General features: G+C 38.0%; 2 protein-coding genes across 5 annotated transcripts in view; both read left to right on the plus strand.

Moving 5' to 3' along the window:
* FAM184A (family with sequence similarity 184 member A) overlaps nt 1–9,914 on the plus strand; it is a gene marked incomplete at its 5' end in the record, with an annotated part of 83,959 nt that extends 74,045 nt beyond the window's left edge. For 2 of the 3 annotated variants that reach the window (XM_081093950.1, XM_081093949.1), the window contains 4 exons: nt 2,456–2,573; nt 4,744–4,848; nt 7,758–7,960; nt 9,569–9,914. In XM_081093950.1, coding sequence (XP_080950076.1) covers nt 2,456–2,573; nt 4,744–4,848; nt 7,758–7,960; nt 9,569–9,650 — 508 coding nt within the window. In that variant the 3' untranslated portion in view covers nt 9,651–9,914. Of the gene's footprint in view, nt 1–2,455; nt 2,574–4,743; nt 4,849–6,060; nt 6,118–7,757; nt 7,961–9,568 lie in introns of all 3 variants that reach the window. The other variant, XM_081093948.1, reaches the window with a different exon arrangement.
* A 5,960-nt stretch (nt 9,915–15,874) lies between these two features.
* Nucleotides 15,875–22,729, plus strand: part of MCM9 (minichromosome maintenance 9 homologous recombination repair factor) — a gene marked incomplete at its 5' end in the record, with an annotated part of 58,971 nt that continues 52,116 nt past the window's right edge. The window contains 3 exons of one of the 2 annotated variants that reach the window (XM_081094745.1): nt 15,875–16,184; nt 17,672–17,988; nt 19,132–19,213. In XM_081094745.1, coding sequence (XP_080950871.1) covers nt 15,881–16,184; nt 17,672–17,988; nt 19,132–19,213 — 703 coding nt within the window. The remainder of the gene's footprint in view (nt 16,185–17,671; nt 17,989–19,131; nt 19,214–22,729) is intronic. The other variant, XM_081094746.1, reaches the window with a different exon arrangement.

The raw sequence follows: 22,729 nt of genomic DNA on the forward strand, positions 1-22,729 counted from the left end.
GTTACATAAATGTAAATTCTGTGAAAATAAAACAATATTATTAGATTCTAGCTAGCATGATGTTCATGGCTTGCCTGAGTGTTGTGAAACAGGGTATGAAGCATATATTATGAAGGTTATTTAAGGTTATATGGACCCAAACAGACTTTCTTCTTCTTGTGATCAGAAAGACTAAAGGAGAACAAGTTAAAAATCATCTCCTGTACCTTCAATCACTCACACCTAAGCTTTGGGAAGCCATGCCGGCTTAGAATATTGTGTGAGGCAAGTGAAGGAAGTTAACTAGTGTTGACTTGAAGTGGTATCAAAATAGGACCAAGTGTTCTTCCTATTAGAATTTCAAAAGACTAATAATTTTGAAAATATTCTTGCAAGTTAAATCCCTATCATATTACTTGTTTTCTCCTTTAATGCTTTCCCATTTGTGTTTATGTTGATTCTGTCTGTCCAGTTTAATGAATTATTTTTTTCCCTTTAATATCCAGGTATTTGAAAAAAATTTTTGGTGATGTAAGGGTATTTTGTGGAGAAGATTAACTGATAATTTTGTAGGTAAAGAATGTTTAAGCTAAATGAAAACAAATATTAGAATTTAGGTTCAGAGCAGACCTTTATTATGCAAAATGGTAGCTTGGGAATTGTAACTGATTTTAGACTCACTTTACGTTACCTTCTTACTGTTCTAGATCAGCGATTTTCAACTGGTGTGCCACAGAATTTTTAAAACATACAATACCGAACTATTTAGTCGGGAGTCCTGACCTCTTTTCCCTTAGATTGTCAAATAAAATAATGAGAACAACCAACACAGGAGCAGTTCTGTGCGAATGAATCAAAATGATACCCATTTTTTTTTTTGTCAGATCAGCAAAAAAACAATATCTATTTTGGTGTCCTGCAGAATTTTAGCAATTAGTTTATGTGTGCCATGAGATGAAAAAGTTTGAATATCGCTGTATTAGAACAAAAGATAGACATAGTTTGTGTGTGTTTTGGGGGTGGGGGTGGGGCGGTTAGCGACCACTAACAACCAAGTATTCTTGTTCAGCTGCAAGTAGTTCTTGTTACCTTGGTTTTGATGATAAGGAAAGTACTCCAGTGGCATCTTGTGGCTACTCCAGTGTTAAACCCAAATGCCTTTTTCTTTGACTGGTTTCTCAAGCTTCTTAAAACCTTTGCCCATAAAATATAGAAAGTTTTGTCCATAAAATGCCGTATTGTGATAAAAGCAAGGTCACTTTATGTGAGGTCGGTGGATCACTCATTCTGCATTGTCACAAAAGAACAAAAATATAGATAGTGGAACCTCACACTGAACTGACAAAATCCCATCTGATCTGAGACAGTTACTTCCTAACCCCACACCTCTTGTCACCCTCATCCCTCTCCACCTCCAGGTTAGAACTTTAGCTATGGGACTGGATAGGGGACCAAATATGTTATCTGCGCACCTTTAGCTTGGGCTGAGGTAGCGGAGGAGTTTACTGAAATGACTAAAATACAGAGATTCTGATACTTCTCTGGAATTAGGGGATGGGCATGGTTACCAGTTCCTTGAAGACAGATCATCTACAAATTCATCTTGTTGATTGAATAAATTTTTCTGTGAATCTTCATTAAACATAATTTTATTGAGCTTAAGTTTTATCCCTTTTATTCTAAAAACTATAATGATTTTTTAATTGTTCTCTAATTATTTAAAATTTCTAAAGTGGAAAGTGCTTTTCCCAAACTAAGCCAGCAGTTTCCATTTGTATCTTCTGAATTCTGCCCTGTTCCGAAATGTTAGACTCTTCAGAGTCCATGTCTCCTCTGCTCACAAATGCAGCCTCTGTTCTAGTCTTCAGTGCCTTCGGTCCAGTTGCCTTGTCATTTCATTCACGGCAGACTAGGCCTAGAAGGACATACAACGTTCTTAAACCTGATAAACCTTTTCCACAGTGCATATGGATTAGCTGATAACAGCATTTTAAAACTGAATTTCTTATAGACCAGGAAAGAATGATTTCATATGTGTATCCCTTGTGTCCCTTTCCTCTGTATTTTTTTTCTTGTCCCTTTTGTATATGCTACCAAGCCTTATGTCATAACACAATGTTGTATTTGTGGTGAGTTCTAATAGTAAGCCTACATTTCCAGCTTATTTAGTAGCATTCAGCATATCATTTCTTCTGCAGAGCTTACCTCACTTCAATCCCATATACTCTTGGAATGGCATAAAATGAATGAATTATTCAAAAAGTACACAGCAAAGCCTTTAGTAGCATCTAACCCTGGAGAGTTTTTAATACCGCTTTAGTTCTTGAAACAGTCCTATCATTACCCTCTAAAGTTTTAAGGGAAAAGTTTGGTTTTTAGTTTTTGTGTGTATTCAACTGAGCTAATATGAAAAACTGTAGGTATTACCAAACCTTGCTGAGTCATCTTACTGAGCTAAAGATTTTCTTGTTTTTAGACTAGAAGAAATGGAAGAAAAATATCTAAAGAGAGAGTCAAAACCAGAAGATGTACAGATGATTACAGAATTAAAAACCATGCTTACAGAAAGGGACCATGTCATAAAGAAACTGATTGTAAGACATTTTGTTTTTGGTGTAACCATGTAGTAAATCAATACACTGTTGATTGGGGAAACATGGGGAAATATGTTTAAGTAATGCTAAACAAAAATTGAAAGTATAACCTATGTGCATTGTGATTGAAAGTTTATTAAAATGTTATGAACAAGGGAAAGAAATTCTAACTAATTTTAACATTTAAATTTGGTGCCTCTTTTTTCAGTATTTTTAGTGCATATCAAATGTATAATAATATGTCATTGTCAATGTACAGTTAATGTTCTATTGAAGTGTCTGTATTATACATGCAGAATTAGAATTGGGTAGGAAAGAATAGTCAGCGCACTAAAGCATTAGTTTGCATTGTACTCTTGTAGGTTAGCCAGTTAATTTCCTAAACTGTGTTCCGTGGAACCCTGCTCCCGTGGACGAAAAGTGTCATGACGAAGTCTAAGCTACAGGCTCTCTCTCAAAGATTCTCAGTTCACATTGAGGTGTTAGGGGTTCTGAGAAATCCATCAGGGAAGAAAAGATAAACTTGACAAATACACTGTTTTCATTAAAGCCATTATTCCTTAAGAATAAAAGGTACACAATCATTTTAAAACCCATAAAACATTTCAGAGTCTTCTAAAATTACATGTTCTGATCCGCAGTTAACATATTGCCTTCTACTGCCTCTGACATGATAAATCTTTCAGAGTAAAACTAGAAATTGAATAGTCATCATTCTACCTGCTTCTCGATCCCTTCAATTAAAAACTTTGGACATCAGCATGCAAGGAGAGCCTAAGAGCACTTATTTCTGACGTCCTTTTCCGTTAACAGATCTCTTCTAGCATCCAGACCTAGACAACAACAAGTCTGTTGTCAGGTTTAGAAGTTCCTGCCAAAAGCAACAGGCGGTCAATAGACTGGGGTTTGTAGATGAGCCCAGGAGCAGGCATTGGAAAGATAGAGCGTGTGCTATGCTGCTTCTACACATGATCCGCCCAGTTCTGCAGGCAGTGTGAGCATGGGTACAGGCCTCACGGAGTGTTCTGTCTGATAGCAGTAGATTCATGGAAAATTACCTGACATTCCAGGCACAAATTAGCAAGCGTATTGCATATACATGCAGAATTAGAATTTGGTAGGAAAGAATAGTCAGCGCACTCATGCATTCGTCTGCATTGTACTCTTGTAGGTTAGTCAGTTAATTTCCTAAACTGTGTTCCGTGGAACCCTGTTCCCATGGACAAAAGGTGTCATGACGAAGTCTAAGCTACAGGCTCTCTCTCGAAGATTCTCAGTTCATCTATGGTCCATAGAAAAAGCTATTGATTTTCTAGCTCTTACGGAGTGTTACAGATAAAATTGTATGTTTTCCTCACAACAGGATAGGTATTAGACTTCAAAGAGTAAAGTAAGTTTCCAAAGCTACACAGTGTGTGACAAAGCCAGGAATCTAGCCATGGGTTGTTCCACTCTTTCCACTACACCCCGATTCTGTGGACTGGGAGGCACAGGGGCTAAAATTAATGATGCAAATGATGATAGTGGTAACTAAGAGAGAGATGAAGAATCTAGTTCTACTAGAGCACAATCCTACATCTCACACGGTTCCATTTACTTCTGTTTACTTCCACCCGTCCGGTTGTTCAGTTAGCACATGTTGTTGGTGAAGACAAAGGGAGAGTGTTTGTCTCCGTGTGGGCTGTTCACTGTGTCTCTGTCTGTGCTTACAACTGCCGTCGTACACTGATGTCTCAGAGAGGAGCTTAGACACGATCAACTATCCTTCCAGGACTCAAGAATAATGCTATATCCTAGTGTCATCTTCACATGTGGAAACAGCTCAACCGTGCACACAGCTCCACGAGTGCAGGTTAAGCTGGCCCAGACTGCACAGTCTGCCCTTTGGAACATGGATGGGAACACCTAAAACATTTACACCCAGTCTTAAGGCAAAGGGTATTAAAGGGTAGAGAAGAGAGCCGGAGCATAGGGTTTGAAAGATGTTGAAAACTTACCCACCAGCAGTCTTTAAGACACTGGCAGTCAGGTTAAAAAAATCTTTGAGCAAAGTATATAAATCTTCATTCAGGTTTTTTATTAAATTTTGAATGAAATGGCATTTAAACAATTAAGTTGTTAAACATTCACTAGAAAATGTTTAAGAGATGTTTGTAATTCTTTTGCATAGGAGGATAATAAGTTTTATCAGCTGGAATTAGTCAATCGAGAAACTAACTTCAACAAAGTCTTTAATTCAAGTCCTACTGTTGGTGTTATTAATCCATTGACTAAGGTATGTGCTGTACACACTGTGAAATAGGGATATGGTTTAAAACTTGATTAAAACTTTATTAAATATTTAGAGTAGCATAGGCTAAACCTTCCAAAATATGTTTTCTTACATTTAATAATCTAGGACTAAAATCTATGAAAGCTTTATGTATTCATTTTCAGAATGAGACTCCCATAATATTCATTTATTTGTTGATAATGCCCCTTAAAATAACATTTTATTCATATGATAAAACTTTGGTGCTGGCATTCTGTTTTTCATATCTCTAAAGAAAACTATCTTCTAAGGCTCCTCAAGATAACTTCTTGTCATTTCCTAGTGCTCACCAGCTTCTGGGGACCCTCCAGCTCTGTGTACCCAACAGCTCCCCCTAAGTAAGGCCTGCCATCTTAATGGACATTGGGTTGGACCGACTGTCAGAGAAAGACTTTACTTTTCTCAGTCTTAACGACTTTTCCTTAATTGAAATTGAACATAACCTATTCTGACCCTTTATTACTCTTTTAGGATAGAAGAGCCTTAGAGACGAATGAAATGGACATGACTAAGTCTTATACAGCTTTGCACCCCAGCTCCCTATGGCTCCCATCATAGTGCTTTGGGTATAATGGGTATTCAATAAATACCCATTTGCAGAATTTTATCCTATTACCTGTAAGGCACCAAAATTTCATCTACTGATGAAAGCAAGTAATAAGGAATAAATAATTATGTATATTGGCTTCATAGGATTACATGCATTTTGGCAAAAGGACTAGTGCTAAAGATATTTAATTCGGATTTTGTTAATTTGTACATCATGCCTAATTTAGGTATGTTAGGCTGTTAGTCAGAAATGTTTGTTTTCAAAGGCCATAAAAGTTCTGTTAAGAACATGGAATGTTTCCTTTCACAAATTAAAGCTTTCCAAACTTTAAACTTAGATGTTTTATAAAATAGAATGACTGTATCTCCAGAGCCTAAAATCCTGCCTGGAACATAGAAGGCTCACAATAAATAATTGGTGAATGAATGAATGTAGCCAGTTTTAGTTTTAAGTTCATAATTTAGGGTGACGTAAGTTTTTAATTATAAAGCAAGATTATGAGATTGTTAAGACAAGATATGCTTGAAATATTTTCCTTGTGTTTATTGTTTATTACAATTAGGTTTGTAGCTACAAAACAATTACTATAGAACTTTACCAATGATACCTTTGATTTCTTAAAATAGAAATCTTCAGTAGGTTTCATTATGCCCTCTGGTGACTGGAAGAAGAAAATGCAAAAGGTATATCTCAGAACTTTCTAATTATTTTTGACTCCTAAGAATGACTTCAATTTCCACAAATAGTTCTGAAGAAAATATTATTCTTTCTTTTTTTAGTTAGGCTAACATAGGCTCCTTATCAGAGACTCTGTGGTCACAGCCTATGCTATAGAGGACAATGTCTAGATAGTGAGATTATTACTTTGTAAGTAAAGGAAAAGGGCCATCTTATCTATTAATTGTATTTTTTCCAACCTCTGGAGTCATTTCCAAAAATTTTTTCATACATTTACCATACATTTAATTAGTAAAATATGGGAATATTGAAAGTATTTTACATGTTAATTTTTTTTTTTTTTAAATATATTTTATTGATTTTTTACAGAGAGGAAGGGAGAGGAAGAGGAATACAGAGTTAGAAACATCGATGAGAGAGAAACATCGATTCAGCTGCCTCTTGCACACCCCCTACTGGGGATGTGCCCGCAACCCAGGTACATGCCTTTGACCGGAATCGAACCTGGGACTCTTCAGTCCACAGGCCGACGCTCTATCCGCTGAGCCAAACCGGTTAGGGCTTTACATGTTAATTTTTATTCTGCATAGTAAGATGATGTTCATTGATTCTAGAGGTGTGAATAAAATAGACTAACGTTAATAATTTACAAGCTGATACAATTTTTTAATATATTTTTATTGATTTCAGAGAGGAAGAGAGAGAGAGACACATTAATGATGAGAGAGAATCATTGATTGGCTGCCTCCTGCACACCCCCCACTGGGGATTGAGCCCACAACCCAGGCATGTGCCTTTGACTGGAATTGAATCTGGGACCATTCAATCCACAGGCCGAGGTTCTATCCATTGAGCCAAACCAGCTAGGGCCAAGCTAATAAATTTTGATAATCTGCTATTGTATTCCCCATTTCATCTGTTAATTTTAAAGAACAATTAAAAATTTAAAAATTGATCTGTTTTATAAACTTTAATTTTTTCTACAAGATTGTGAGCCAATTAATGATACTACCAATTAATTGTGAAAGGAGACTTAATTATGCATATTTAATTTTCTCTCTTCAGAAAGATGGTGCATTCAATTTAAGACCAAATTATTTCTCTAAGTCAACTTTAGATCTTAAGTAGAAATGTGAGATTTGTTTCAAACTGTATTGCCAAGCATTTTCTCGTTCCCTTTTTTCCAGGCAAGGACTGCCTCCTTCTGACAGATGGCTAAAGTTCACAGGACTCTCTTTTAATATTATGCTTAACTTTATACCTTCTCCTAATTTTAGCCTAAATCCTTGTGCTATCTGAAAGACCTACTCTTTTCCCTCCTTCTTTCCCCCTTTTCCTCCCAGTATTCTTTACCACTTGGCATTCTTCCCACCGCTTCCTCCCTTCCCCGTGAACCATTCCTAAATGTTTCTTCCTCATTCTTTCTGTCCTGGCAGCATGTCTGTCTGTAAGGATTCCATGTAGATAAAGAACACCTCCAAGGATCCCCAGACCGCACTTTGGGTAACACTGGTTCATATTAACATCCCAATGAAACAGAAAGCTTCCAAAATTTTCCCATGCCAAATTTATATCTTCTATGATTCCTCTTTTCTCACTTGTCCTTATGCAGGGACTATCCTCACATGTATTATTTTTAATGCAGCAAAAGAAGAAGAATGATAAATCACCAACAAACAGGTTTGTGAGTGTTCCCAATCTAAGTGCTCTGGAATCTGGTGGAGTGGGCAATGGACATCCTAACCGTCTGGATCCCATTCCTAATTCTCCAGTCCACGATACTGAGTTCAACAGCAACAAGCCACTTCCACAGCCAGTGCCACCCAAAGAGCCCAAGACATTTTTGAGGTGAGCCCCGTCTCACCAGTGGGTTTTTTTTTTCTTTACTTTTTTTTAACTTGAGAAATTTATCTTCTGACATTGTAGAAATCTACTACTTTAAGAACAGGCTAGGAAAATACTGTGAAGTATTTTCAAATATATTGATCACCTCTCTAGAGAACTCTTTTTTGATTTTTAAAAAGATTGTTTCCAATTTGTTAGTCAATTTTCTAAATGCTTAAGGAGGTGTTAATGTAATTCCCATGCTTAGAATTTTAATATTTATGGACTCTTGCTTCATTTTTAGTGTTGTCACTAATTTTTCAATAATCATCCTTATTAGAGAGCTTAAAATTTGTTTTAATTTAGTGGCTTTTGTTTCTATTTCTTGTGTTATATATGTTTCTTTTTCCCCCCCTTTCTTGTTTACCAGGCTTACTTATAAATACACAGGCTTATTGCCAAAATAAAAAACATGTAAGCTCTGGGAACTTGATGATATACATAAGCAAAAAATAAATAGTGTTTATAATTGACATTCCAATTTTAAGTCATCTCAGAGGTATTGATTAAGTATATTAATGAATAAAATTTACACAAAATCCAGTTATTTATCCATTAAAGATTACAGTCAGAAGGTACTGTCGTTTTATGCTTGCTTATTATTACTGATTATGAGCTGCTTTACATTTATTTACTTTTAACTTATTTTTATTAACAGCAGCATCACTAGTAAGAGTCTTACAGGTAGACTATCTTTTTCTAGGTTAAGTGATTAATGACATAGTTAATAACTAATTATTTTAAATAGAAAAAATGGCAAGAATTAAAAATAGTCAAGTTCACCTTTGAATGTGTCTCCTGCTAAATATTTTGTGTTGCTTATTTTCCCTTGTGCATGGGTATGTTCAGGTATCAGTAAGATGCATGTGCATGAGCTCAAGGAACATGACTACGGGAGTTGCCATTACACATTGTTGCGTGCCTTGTAATTTCCCCCAAAGACGGTAGGGATTCTTTTATTTTCTCAACTAGCCCAAAGAATCTTTAGTTTGACTTAAGAGATAAGTATGAATTATATAACTTTGAAGATGGAGGGGAAAGTGACCCTTTAATGCACTCCTTTCCCCCTGGAGTATTTGCTATGGAATTATGAAGTGAAAGTTTAATATAAATATGTACCTATAGTAAAAATACTACACTGCGGTTTCGTTACTTACTTTAGCTGTATTGAAGCATACATCTGGAAAAAGCAAGTGCTTGTGTCAGATTCTGAAATTAACCAAAAGAGAAAAGACACCAAAAGAGAGGAATGTTACCTTGTTCTCTCTTATTCCCCGCTATGCCTGATTTTTTTTTTTTTTTTTAATTCAAAGAAGGTGACATTTTTGTTTTCCTCAACTGTTTGTGTTTTGGTTTTGGTCATTGTGAACTGACTTCATCCGAGCTGCTGATGTAGTCTCAGGCCCCATGGCGTGGAGAACTGAATCTAGGGTAGAGGAGTAGCGATCCTTTAACACACATCCACCTAGAAAGCCCCTTGGGGTCATCCACATTGGTGTTTTATGTGCTTTACCCTTCATTTTGCAAAGCAGCTTAATGCTGGGTTACATGTCTCTCTCTTTATGAATTCAGTCCTCCTCAGAGTGAAGCTTCCCCGGTGGCTTCTCCAGATCCCCAGCGCCAGGAGTGGTTTGCCCGGTACTTCACATTCTGAAAGAATTGGGTTGGCTCAGCTCTGTGTGGACTGTTACTAAGAGCATGACCTTAGGATCATTAAGTGAAGAGGCCTTCCTATTGTCAAACACTGTGAACGAGAAAGGATTTGTCTCTCCGATTTGAAAATGCACTGTATTTCTGTGATATTTATTGGAATCATTCTTATAAGGTACAATGTTATGTGTGTAATTATAATAGTTATTTTTATTTGAGATGGAAGAGTCTTTAACCTTTGTAATTACTGCATAATAAATTTTGTTAGAACAAATAATGATGCTTTGCATTTTATGTTTTTTCATTTTTTTCAAGTAAGTTTATTTAATTTTTAAATACATTTGGGTTCCAGGTAAGACATGCCAAAAAGTTTTACTGCACAATAATTAAAAAATACTAAATTATTTGGTTTCAATAATCGTAACAAAATCAGGAGGGACAAAAATGTCATCTTAATTTGTTCCATTACTATGTATAGCTATAATTAAACTGTTCTCTAAACTGACAAGGCCATTCCAGTCCTTCTCAACTTCTTCCAAAAAACTGAACAAAAGAGAATAATTCCTAACGCATTCCCAAATTGGAAATAAAGAAGTAAAATTGTCACTATTTACAGGTGACATAATTTTATATACAGAAAACCCTAGCCTGGCCGGTGTGGCTCAGTGGTTGAGCATCTACCTATGAACCAGGAGGTCACAGTTAGATTTCAGGTCAGGACACATGCCGAGGTTTGGGCTTAATCCCCAGTAGGGGCCATGCAGCAGGCAGCTGATCAATGAGTCTCTCTCATCACTGATGTTTCTATCTCTCTCTCCCTCTCCCTCTTCAAAATCAATAAAAAAAGGAAAAATTTTAAAGATCTACCTAACTCTTGAACCATAAAAAAAGAGAAAGCCCTAAAGACTCCAGAAACTATTAAAAACAATAAAAATGTAATAAAGTTGGCAAATCTTCACCAATTTGACATCCACGTGCACACACTAGACACAGATCTCACACTTTTTACACAAAAAATTAACTCAAGGTTCATCATAGACTTAAGTGTTAAACACAAAACTGAAAATTCTTGAACATAGGAAAAAACCCTGATACCCTTGGTTTGGTGATGACTTTTCAAACACACACCACCAAATGCACAGTCCATGAAAGCAGCAATTGATAAGCTATGACTTGATTAAAATTAAAGATCTGCTCTGTGAAAGACAATGTCAAGAAAATGAGAAGATAAGGCCACAGCTTATCAAACACATGTAATATTTGCAAGACATATCTGATAAAGTTCTCTTAAAATTCAACAATAAGAAAAAAAGCAACCTGATTTAAAAATGGGCAGAAGAGGCCCTCGTCAGTTTGGCTCAGTGGATAGAGCATCAGCCCGTGGACTGAAGGGTCCCAGGTCCCAGATTCAATTCTGGTTAAGGGCATGTAGGTTGGTTGCAGACTTGATCCCCAGCCACAACTTCCTTCAATGTGTCTATCTCACACTGATGTTTCTCTCTCTCCCCCTCCCACTTTCTCTAAAAATCAATGGAAAATATCTTCGGGTGATGATTAACAGTAAACAAACAAATAAGATGGGCAAAAGACCTGAAATGGCACCTCACCAAAGAAAATACAGAGAGCCCTAGCTGGTTTGGCTCACTGGATAGAGCGTCTGCCTGGGGACTGAAGGGTCCCAGGTTCGATTCCAGTCAAGGGCATGTACCTGGGTTGCAGGCACATCCCCAGTAGGGGGTGTGCAGGAGGCAGCTGATCAATGTTTCTCTCTCATCGATGTTTCTAACTCTCTATCCCTCTCCCTTCCTCTCTGTGAAAAATCAATAAAATTATAAAAAAAAGAAAATACAGAGATAAAAATAAGCATATGAAAAGATATTCAACATCTTATGTCATTGGAGAAATGCAAAATAAAAGGACAATGAGACACCTATTAGAATTAGAATGACCAAAATCCAAAACACTGACAACACCAAATGCTAGAGAGGATGTGGAACAACAGGAATTCTCATTCATTGCTGCTGGGATACAAAATGGTACCACCACTTTGGAAAACAATTTGGTGGTTTCTTACAAAACTATACCATATGTTCTGGCAGTCATATTCCTTGGTACTTATCCAAAGGAATGGAAAGGTTATTTGCACCAAAACCTGCACATGGATGCATATAGCAGCTTTCTCCATAGTTGGCAACACTTGGAAGCAGCCAAGATGTCCTTCAGTTGGTGAGTGGATAAAGTGTGGTACATGCAGATAATGGAACATTATTTAGCACCAAAATGAAATGAGCTATCAAGCCATGAAAAGACATGGAGGAACCTCAGATGTATATTACTAAGTGAAAAAAGCCAATTTGAAAGGCTACCCACCTACTGTGTGACTTCAACTATATGACATCTTGGAAAAGGCAAAATTATGATGACACGGAAAAGATCAGTTGTTGCTAGCAAGTAGGTGGGAGGAAGGGATGAACAGACAGAACACAGAAGATTTTTATGGCAATGTAACTATTCTGTATACCACAATACTGTATACATGTTATTGTACATCTGTCAAAAACCACAGAATGTATACCACCAACAGTGAAACTACTGTAAACTTTGGGTGATAATCATGTCAATGTAGGTTCATCCATTGTAACAAATGTACCACTCTAGTAAGCAGATGTCAGTAATGGGGTAGGTTGTGGGTGTGTGGGGACAGTGGATATATGAGAACTCTCTGTACTTCTTGCTCAATTTTGCTATGAACCTAAAACTCTGAAAACTTAAGATTATTAATTTTTATTTAAAAAATAAATTTTAAAAGTTCAATTGTATTTCTACACACTGGAAAAGAACAATCAGAAATTGAAATTGAAAATATTATTTACATAGCATCCACAAGAAATGATTTCCCCCTCCCGCATTCCTTTATGGGCAAATCTGAGTTAGAGATAGATTTAACAAAAAATCAAACATTGTTGAGAGTTATTTAACACCTAAATAAATGGTGAGGTTTACTTTGTTCAAAGGGCATATGACTCAATATTATTAACATGTAAAGTCTTCCTATATTGACCTACAGATGCTATGCAACCGCAACAAAAATCCCAGCTTTTTAACAGAAAATGACAAACTGGTTTTAAGAGTCATACGGAAACACAAAATTCCAAACATCTTTGAAAATGAACAAAATTGAATGCCAAGCACAATCTGATTTCAACTCTATATTATAAAGCTACAGTAATCAAGGACAGCACGATATTTTTGTAAGGATAAGACAGATATGGCCACAGAATAGGAGAGTCTTAAACCACACATATAAGGACAACTTTATTTTTCACATAAATGCAAAGATTTTTCAATGGGAAAAGGATAGCTCTTTCAAGAAATGGTGCTAGCTATCCATAGGCAAAAGAAGTTACCTAAGACCGTATTTTCGCAGGTACAAAAATTAGCTCTAAATGGATCATAGGCGTAAACATAGAATCCTCCAAAACTTCTAGAAGACACAGGAGGAAGATCTTCGTGGCTTTGGGTTTGGTAGAGTTTAGAGTTAGACCGAAAGCGTACTCCAAAGTCGCTGAAGCACGGCACACCTTCCCATTCCACCTGCGGCGGCCGCTCTGTCGGCCCCGCCCACTCTCGGCTCCTCCCCCCACCCTCCAGGTCCCACCCCACCCACTGCGCTCCGTCCACTCCCGGCTCCACCCAGATCCTCTTGGCCCCGCCCCTCCCGCTGCGTCCCGCCCCCTCGCGTCCCGCGGCGCCAGGCGGGGCGCGCGCCCGCCCGCCTCCCCACCCGGAAGAGCCGCCTGAGCTGCGAAGTTGGGCGGTGCGCGGCCCGGCGCCCGTCGGGAGCGCGGGCCCGGCCGAGCCGCTCTTCGCGGAGCGCGTTTCGCCCTCACGCGAGGCGGGCCCTCCGGAGCCTGCGCGCCCCCGCGGCCGACGGCGCCTCCAGCGGCCCCGCGTGCGCGCCCCGCCCCCGCTGCCGCCGGCCTCCTCGCGCTCCTGGGCCCGCGGCATGACCCCGCCGCCAGGCCGGAGCTCCCCGTGCCCCTGCGCCTCGGGAGAGCGCACCCCGAGTGACTTCTGACGCTGCGCATTCGCCCGTAAGTGACAGCCGCCGCCTCGCTTCCCCGTGTTTATTTTTTCTCCCCCAGTTCGTCCCAAGTCTTGCCCACATTTGCTTAGTTCAAAACTATTCAACTCCGTGACGGTCCGGTGGCCGAGCTGCCCGGGAGCCGAGCCCGGAAGTGCCCGGGACCTGCCCAGGCTGCGCCCAGAGATCTCAGCGTGGACAGCAGCCCTGCGAGCGCGGCTCGATCGCGTTTGCCCGGCGGCCCGCGGGCACTGGGCTGAGCGGCGGGCGGAGGGGGCGGGTCCCAGGAAGCGGCCGGCCCAGGCGAGGGGGCGTGGCTCCTGGCAGGTGTGGCCGGGCGGCTGGACCGGCGTGGATTCCCAGGGAACCAGCTAGTAGTCAGTCGCCACTTATTCACCCGCCTGGTTTTCATTGTATTTTAACCCTAAATATTTCAATAAGAAACCGGAAAGGGGACTTGAAAGTTACAAAAGAATAGGTGTCTCCAGTTTGTATCTATCTGGGTGGGTAACGTTGATCGGGTTAGCAGTCTGCTTAGAAATAGTTGATCAGTTTTGCACAGTTATTGAAAATGAATGCTATTTTAAAAGAGGATGCTCTGTTTAAAGAGACTAGGCGAAATGTAATCTGACCTGAATTTGAACCATGAATTCGATGGCTGCCCCCCTCCTGCCCTGTGTGGAGCTATCTTTTAAATCGCTAAACTGGTGGCTCCAAATTTAATATGCGTTTCTAGAATCTTAAAGATTCTCTTTGTAGACACTCTTGGGAGTACCGTTTTGTTTTTGTTTTTTAAAGCAAAGGCCGCGCCATGAAAATACTGTATGATTAGTTCCATTCCCGGGTGCTCTGTCTGCTTTTCACTTGGCTGAGTGTATATTCCCTAACCCGAATGAATTACTTAGCAATGTAGTGGCCCTGATTTACATATACTCATGGGTTACCCTCGCACTGGCATCCTGAGGTTGTCAGGATTCTTTACTCATCTTTCTTTTTATAGAGCCTAGTGCCGTCATGTTAATTGAATGAAATAAGTCAAATTAATGTACACTTGTTCTCCAGTGTTCTCTCTCTGTTTCCAAACCAAAGTGTCTTAAATGATCAAGTTTAGACACTTTGTTTGGGATTGTCACCCCATTTAAGTTTAATCCTTTTCTCCTTTTTGCTCCTATTCATATTGCATTTTTTACCGCTGTTAGAGTGCTGTTACATTGATCTGTCCCTTAGTTCTCTGAGGGGATATAGGACCTTTTAATTGTGCTTTTCTTTCAAAGCATAGAGCCTTGTACATGGTAGGTATCTGTGTGTGTACATGAACACAGAATGGGGTAGGTAGGCCCTTGTAATCTATAGATACAATTTGTAGATACAAATTTTAAAAAGTTATTACCAGGGGAATAGGATAGATGATGTAATAAAATATACTGTACTTATTTATCTATTTTTTTTTTTTTTACACGCTGGATGGCTGCTTTTTTGCTGAAGCCAATAGTTTTCCTGGATCAGAAAGAGAAAATAGGAAATAAATTCGCCTCCAAATTGAAATTTTTAAAGTCAGTCTAATAACTATTCAAGTCATAACTGGTGGTCAATCTGAATAGTAGTGTATGTTCTGTTTATGTAGCAGAATATACATGCATGCATGGGTGTGTCTGTGTGTGTGTGTAACTACAGAGACAGAGAGAAAGAGAGAGAGAGATGTTCTTTATATGAATAAAACCCAGAAGTAGGACGCTTGCAAAGAACTCTACCAGGAGAAACTTTAGCCAAAAGACTGGCACTTAAGATTTTATACTTGAGAACAAGTGTATGTGTGGAAATTAGTTAAAGAAAAGGCAAGGACCTTTTACATAATATAGAGTTAATGAGGAAGAAATTTTGGGAAAAAAAGGGGGAAAGACATTGGACCATTTTGGAGCTGATAATCAGTACCAACATAATTCTTTACCCACTTAAAAATAATACATTTACCAAATAACAGATAATTTAGATCTAATTAAAATGTAAATTCAGGCAATATTATGAGATTATAGTGTGACCTAAAGTCAGGATGATTTACCATCACACATTTTTTGTTAATTTGTGTGTAAGTCTAGCAACAAAGGTATAATGCAGTTCTTTCTTTTTTTCTTTTGTTACCTAGGTTCAAGATGAATAGTGATCAAATTGCACTGGTTGGTCAAGTGTTTGAGTCATATGTTTCAGAATACCATAAGAATGATATTCTTTTAATCCTGAAGGAAAATGATGAAGATGCTCATTATCCAGTTGTGGTTAATGCCATGACCCTTTTTGAGACCAACATGGAAATTGGGGAGTATTTCAATGCTTTCCCCAATGAAGTACTAACTATTTTTGATAATTCACTGAGAAGATCAGCCATGACAATTCTCGAGTCCCTTTCTCAGCCTGAGGGTGTCTCCATGAAGCAGAATCTTCATGCCAGGATATCAGGTGAATCATTTAAGAATTTTATTGCCATCTTATTCTCATTGGAAGATTTTTGAGAAACCTTAACACATATTGAATATATAATACTAAGAAATAATTGTTATTTGTACTTCAAAATATTTTCATTGTGCAGTTGATATAGCACCAGGGGGTATTTGTGAAGCATTCCACAGAAATTTGGAAATAAGTTTGTTTTCTGAGAGTTAAATTGTAAAGGCAACACAGAATAGAGCAGAGAATATAAAAAAATTATCCTAAGCAAAAGTATGGACCCTTATTGACAAAATATGATACAATCTATGTTAATATAAATACAGAATATTTTCATTAGAGAGTGGGCAAGTCAGTCTTGGAAGCATAGAAAAAGAAGTCATAGAGGCAAATGTTGGCGGTGCCCGCCATGTTTGTATAGTACATAGTATATGGAGTCTCAGCAAGCAACAGAAATTTCGAGTATCTGTGGACTTGTAACCTGCAACACTAAATTAATGTAATCTGGCACCTTAAGCATTCAGCTCATCTGACTAATTTGCTTTAAAAAAAAAATCCAAGCTTCCCAAACTACCTTCCAATTATTATTATTATTTGGCTTTCAGAGTAGATATATTCTCAGGGAGAAAATGTGCTAACCATAGAAACTTAAAGGATAATCATACCTATTATGATTATTTCTCATGAGCTTGGCAAATTTGACAGATCTGTCTTCTGTGTGCATACTTATCAGGTTTCAGAGCTACTAAATTCTGAGACCTAGACAGTGGACCAGGTGACATGAACCAATGTAACAAATGCTACCTTAATAAACCTGTTAGAAGGCAGCCTTTGACTATCACAGCCAGCATTGCTCTACTCCAAAGATACATTAGCCAAACATGAGAGAAGGCATACCAAATTTTCTTTGGTATTTTGCAGTTATCAAGTTGCTTTTTTACTAATGGTGAAAATCACAAGGTTTTTAAAAGATAAAGTGATTCTGTGGGTAAACCTCTAGGTAATTCACGGGCTGGAAACACTGTCAGACTTACGTGTTAATGAACCCTGAAGCTCACTGAAAAAGCAGTGGCCTTCTAGCTCTGTGGCATGTGGTCGTTATGCTACCATCTCTTTATCACTTTGCATTGTGGTTTATTTACTCAAAGAGTAATACATTGATTTTACGTGTGACTGGTAGCAGTATATTCTTTGTCAAATGTAGGTATAATTATATACTGTATTTAGATCCTACTGAGATAGCCCTCTTATGAGAATGAATCCTTTTTTTAAATCCTGGTTATTATATCATCTAGATATATACTTTAAAAATGAGTCTGATAATTGTTATTTGATAGAATTCTTTTCTATTTTCTTGACTCCACCTGATTTTTTTCTTAAGTACAACTCAGAGTTTTTCCCCCCTGAAATTGTACTTCCTTCCTCAGGAAATATGAGAAAAGTATATTCCATGGAGTCAAATGCGAAGGTTGATGTAGTTTCTTCTTCTTCTTCTTTAGGTTTGCCAGTTTGTCCTGAGCTGGTGAGGGAGCACATCCCAAAAACGAAGGATGTGGGACACTTTTTATCTGTCACTGGGACAGTGATTCGAACAAGTCTGGTGAAGATCCTGGAGTTTGAACGGGATTACATGTGTAACAAATGCAAGCATGTATTTGTGGTCAAGGCTGACTTTGAGCAGTATTATACCTTCTGCCGGCCCTCCTCATGTCCCAGCTTGGAGAGCTGTGATTCTTCAAAATTCACTTGCCTCTCAGACTTGTCTTCATCTCCAACCAAGTGTAGAGATTATCAGGAAATCAAAATTCAGGAACAGGTAAATGAGCAAATCAATGGGAAAATGACAAATTTGTAGAAGTATTATTCAGCTACGGGCAGATTGCCAGCACTAGGGAACACAAAACGGATTACAAATGAAACTTATGTCATTATTTTGTAGAAGATCAAGTGTGAAACTGTTGCACATATATCAGAATATAGTCTTTAGAGACCATGATATAAACATTTTTTTATGTAAAGCATTGGCAAGAGGATTGTGGAATGACTTAATAATTATGTTAAAATTAAGTGAATATTTAAGAAGTTCAAACTGGATGTTCTTCACTAAGGGATAGGAGAAAACTAAATGGGTTTAATTGGTTGTTAAACATTGGAGTGGGCCAGATTTAGGGTTTAGGCCTAATTTTTATTTGCTATGCCAAATGATGTATACATAACCACTCTTTCTTACATGAGAGTGAACCTGATTTTTATTTTACTTGCCTCTTATACACAAAGGCTTATTCAGTGTCAAGAATTTAGACTTCTGTCTTTCTACACCATTCTTAACTCATGGTTTCTGTTTTTATGGTTGTCTATATTCCAAAATGGCAGCCACAATTCGATCACATCTGTATCCTAGTCAGAACAGAAAAAAGGAGGATCGACAAAACCACGTGACATGTCACCTAAGTGTCCATTTAAGTATCTCCTTCAAAATCTCCTATAACATGTCTGCTTACATCTCATTGGCCAGAACTTAGTCATATGAGCACACCTAGATGCAAGGGAGCCTGGGAGATTCAGTCTTTTTACTGGGCAATTGCTCATGTAGAATAAAACCAGGGTCCTGTTTCTAAGTAACAGGTCTTATGACTAGAAATCAGGAAAGAAGTGCCTCTTTATTTTGGGTATAACTTTATTATTATGTGTAGTAGTTGGAATTATTTTGACCATCCACAAGGTAGATTATATTTGCAGATGTTTTCCAAATATTGGTGTTTTTATTTTACTTTAGTTATAGTGAATTCTTAAACTGATAGAATGCACAATTTATAAGAAAAGTCTGTGAATCCCTATCATAATTAGATTGTATTACAATGCCAGAGAAATATAAATGGTAATTTCAAGAATTGCTAGACTTCAGAATACTTAGCACATATTTAAGCATATTCAGTATCTGTTTTCTTTTCTTTGCTAGGTTCAAAGGCTAGCTATTGGAAATATTCCACGATCCATGAAGGTTATCCTAGAAGATGACTTAGTAGACATTTGCAAATCTGGTAAGAATTAACTTTTGTTAGCTTATATAGGAGGTCCTAACATTGATATAGAAAACCACTTTTTATTTTCCCAAGAGTGAGTGTGGAGACTTAATTGCCTACCTTGAGAACAGAGACTGGTGTGGAGATGGGACAGGACAGCAGTAATGAAGCTGGGCTGGAGCTTAGCAATCTAGTGCCGCTGCTTGTTTTATAGATGAAGTACCTGACTTGCCTAAGGTCCCTTGGAAAGTTAAGTGACAGAACTGGAATGTGAACCCAGATCTGTGGACTTCTAGTTTGGGACGCTCTTCAGTGCACCATCGCTTCACAGGAGCAACTTTAAAAATGTTGGTTTTAGTGGGCAGCTAGATAAGAACAGAAACAAGGAGGGATAGGCTTCAGAGGGTCTGACTCTGGCAAATGCTGCTGCAGGCTTAATGGTGTCTAGAAAAGAGAAGGTGACTGTTTCTCTCTGCTCTGTGCTGGTCTTCTGTCCTCCGAGGGTCCTCAGTGTTTCCACTAGCCAATTGCCTGAACTGGGAAGGAACTTGAATCATACTGAAAGAGCTGTGGGTGGTTAGCGTGGATAAGCCTCAGGAAAGAGATGACAGCCAACTTCTGTGTGTTGGAAGATTGTCATGTAGAAATGGAATTGGGTTTCAGTGGGCTGGAGGTGCAGGAAGGTAGACTTGACTCAGTATCTACTAATCAGAAGTGTCCAGCATGGGCCTTAGATGATGGTGAGTTTAAGCAGAGGATGTGCAGCTTCTTGTTAGCTATTTAGGTCTCGTGATCTGGAGATCTACAGGGTTCCAGGCAAATTACAGACTCTCTGGCCTCAGAGCTGTTCTGAAAATCCGAGGCTCCAGAAGCCTGGTTGTTGTGATGTCATTCTTAGCTCTACTTTGATTTTTAGGCCAGACAGACAATTCCTAAGCTCTCCTTTGCCCCTCTCAACTTACTTTGTCTCCTCTTACTCGTCTCACTGGGGAGCCTGGGAAGAAGCAAACTTAAAAAGTACATGTGGAAGGGCGAGGATTAATCTCAGCCCACCGCTGTAGGATGGAAGTGTTCTACACTGACTTTTAAACTTTTGTTTTTACAAAGAAAATGGTAGGGAAAAGTTTTATTTGAAAAATTAAGATATTAGAAAGTTTTGTAAATTAGCAGTACCACCCAAACAGTAAATACTATTCTGTCTTTTGCAGGAGCCACATTTAAGTATCATAAGTGGTATTCTTAATAAAATTTGGTATGATTTTTTAAATGGATGTGTTGGTGATAGCTTGATAATGAGAGAGTAAGGGTTGCTTTCTTCAGCTGTTGGTAGAGGGTAGGGCTTAAAATTTACATGGCACTGGTCAGCAAAGGGTACAGATCACAGACAGAAGCAGACTGCCTTCAAAGTGATCATTCTTAAAGTTTTAATCAAAAACTTTGTCTAACCAAAGTACTTGATGTTTTCCATATATCAACACAGGTATCCTCATCCATACTTCTTCCTCACTGTCATCTTCCCATACTGACAGAAGACTCTGGTAGACTTTCAGTCCTAAACAAAGTTGTCCTCAGAGCTACACATCTTTTATCAGTTTCACTAAGGCTCCAGTTTCCAACCCAAGAAAAGGAGAATGGAAGCCTGTCCCCTTAATCCAGTATCTTCTGTTCCCTGCATGCATTCCCAGGCCTATCCAGACCATTGTCTGTGAGGAAAAATGAGAACTTATCCTTTCTCTTTCTTAACTGTTATTATAATTTCAAAATTGCCTAACGATTTCCACTCCTTTTTTTTTGACATTTAAGTTAAATTGAAGGTGGGTCAGAAAATGGAAGAGATTGCTAAAACTTAGCTGAATATCAGCAGTTGCCTTTCAATTCACCTGCTTTAAATATTTCTCATTTTCTCTAAAGCACCCTTCAACTATAAAAACAGATAGCACAGTTGGATATGCTGGGCAATAACAGGTATACCTGATCTCTTACTCCACATTCCAGTTCTCCCCTAATGGTCAGATAGAAAATGCTTCATTTTGCCAAATTCCATCATTTCCCTTTTTTTAAGCTTAGATTTCTCCAAATGCTTCATTTAGAAGATATTTACTGAGCTGATATTAAAATGATGAGGCAAACACTGTATGGAAATAAAAGAGTTCATTATCTAGAGTCATTAATAATTCTTTATCAAAAGACTCCCCCATTCATCCAAGAATCACCAACTCATATACTGAGTGGCCAGATTATTATGACCGGCCAGGTTATTATGACTACCCCATCAGTACAATGAAGTGAATTAGTTATGCAAATAATAATAATAATAATAATAAAACCTTGAGAGTATTTGCTTAGGAAGTTTTCAATATTCAGTATTTTTGGACGTGTCAATGAAGTACTGATGAGGTGGTCATAATAATCTGACCGGTCATGATAATCTGGCCACTCAGTGTAGTTTGAAATTTATGTCAAATACATTAAGAATTTATAGTTATCTAAACAGTATACTAAGGAAATAACAGCTTTGATCATGGATTTCCTGCTAAATGGACAAGTCTGTGTCATAGTACCTTGTTCATATAGGACCCTAGATTTTAACCCAAATCTGTAATGTCTGGATCAGCAAAGCAGTGCTTATATGAGCTTAGCCTGAACATGAAATTATCCTTTGACAGAGATTTCATCTAACTGAATTCTTTCTACACAGAAAAAAAAAAAACAACTTAAGGTATTTTTCTTTCACAGGTCACTAATAAAAAAGAATGTATGGAAGCAGTCGGTCAACAGCTATTTTTTCATTTATCCATAGCTATAAACTTCTGTAAATATCAAAAGACATAATTGGCATAATCCTTGTCCTTTGGGAATTTACAGTCTAGTTAGGAACCCAAACTGGCGTTGCAGAGTAATAAAGTTGGAGGTTATGTGCTGAAAGCTGTCAGGGCAGCAGATCTGAGATGGGTCTGACGGGGATGGCTGCAGTAGTAAATACCCTGCAGAAGACAGAATAGCACAAAGTGACTGGGCTGGATTATATGAAAGTAACAAATTTAGCTTTCTGCAAATAACATTGTTTATAATTTTTACCATAGAAAACTAAAATGAGTATTCACTTGCCCTGTCACATGTACCCCATAATTGTTCTGATGATCACAGGAATCTGCCATTCAAAACATGTATATATGAAGGGCTTTTTAAAGGTATCAATTGCTCTACAAATGTAAGGTTAGGTTTAGTATTATAATAGCTAATGTTTATTGAGCATTTATATTTCTAGATACTGTGTTAATTTACAAACATTATTTGGCTTAATTATCACTATAGTCCTGTGATATAAATATAATTATTCCCATTTTGTAGGTCAAGACATAGGCTCAGCAAAGTTAGGTAACTTGCCGAAGGCCACATAACCAGTAAGTGGTGGAGCTGGGATTTGAGTTTAAATGTAATGAGTCAGTATTCTTGACCATTCTTCAGTACTCTACATTTTCCACATTATCATTACTGTTGAACTCAGATTTTTACTAGTATGCACTATATTTA

The sequence above is a fragment of the Myotis nattereri genome (genome assembly GCF_964212035.1).
Source record: "Myotis nattereri genome assembly, chromosome: 6".
Classification (NCBI taxonomy): Eukaryota; Metazoa; Chordata; class Mammalia; order Chiroptera; family Vespertilionidae; genus Myotis; species Myotis nattereri.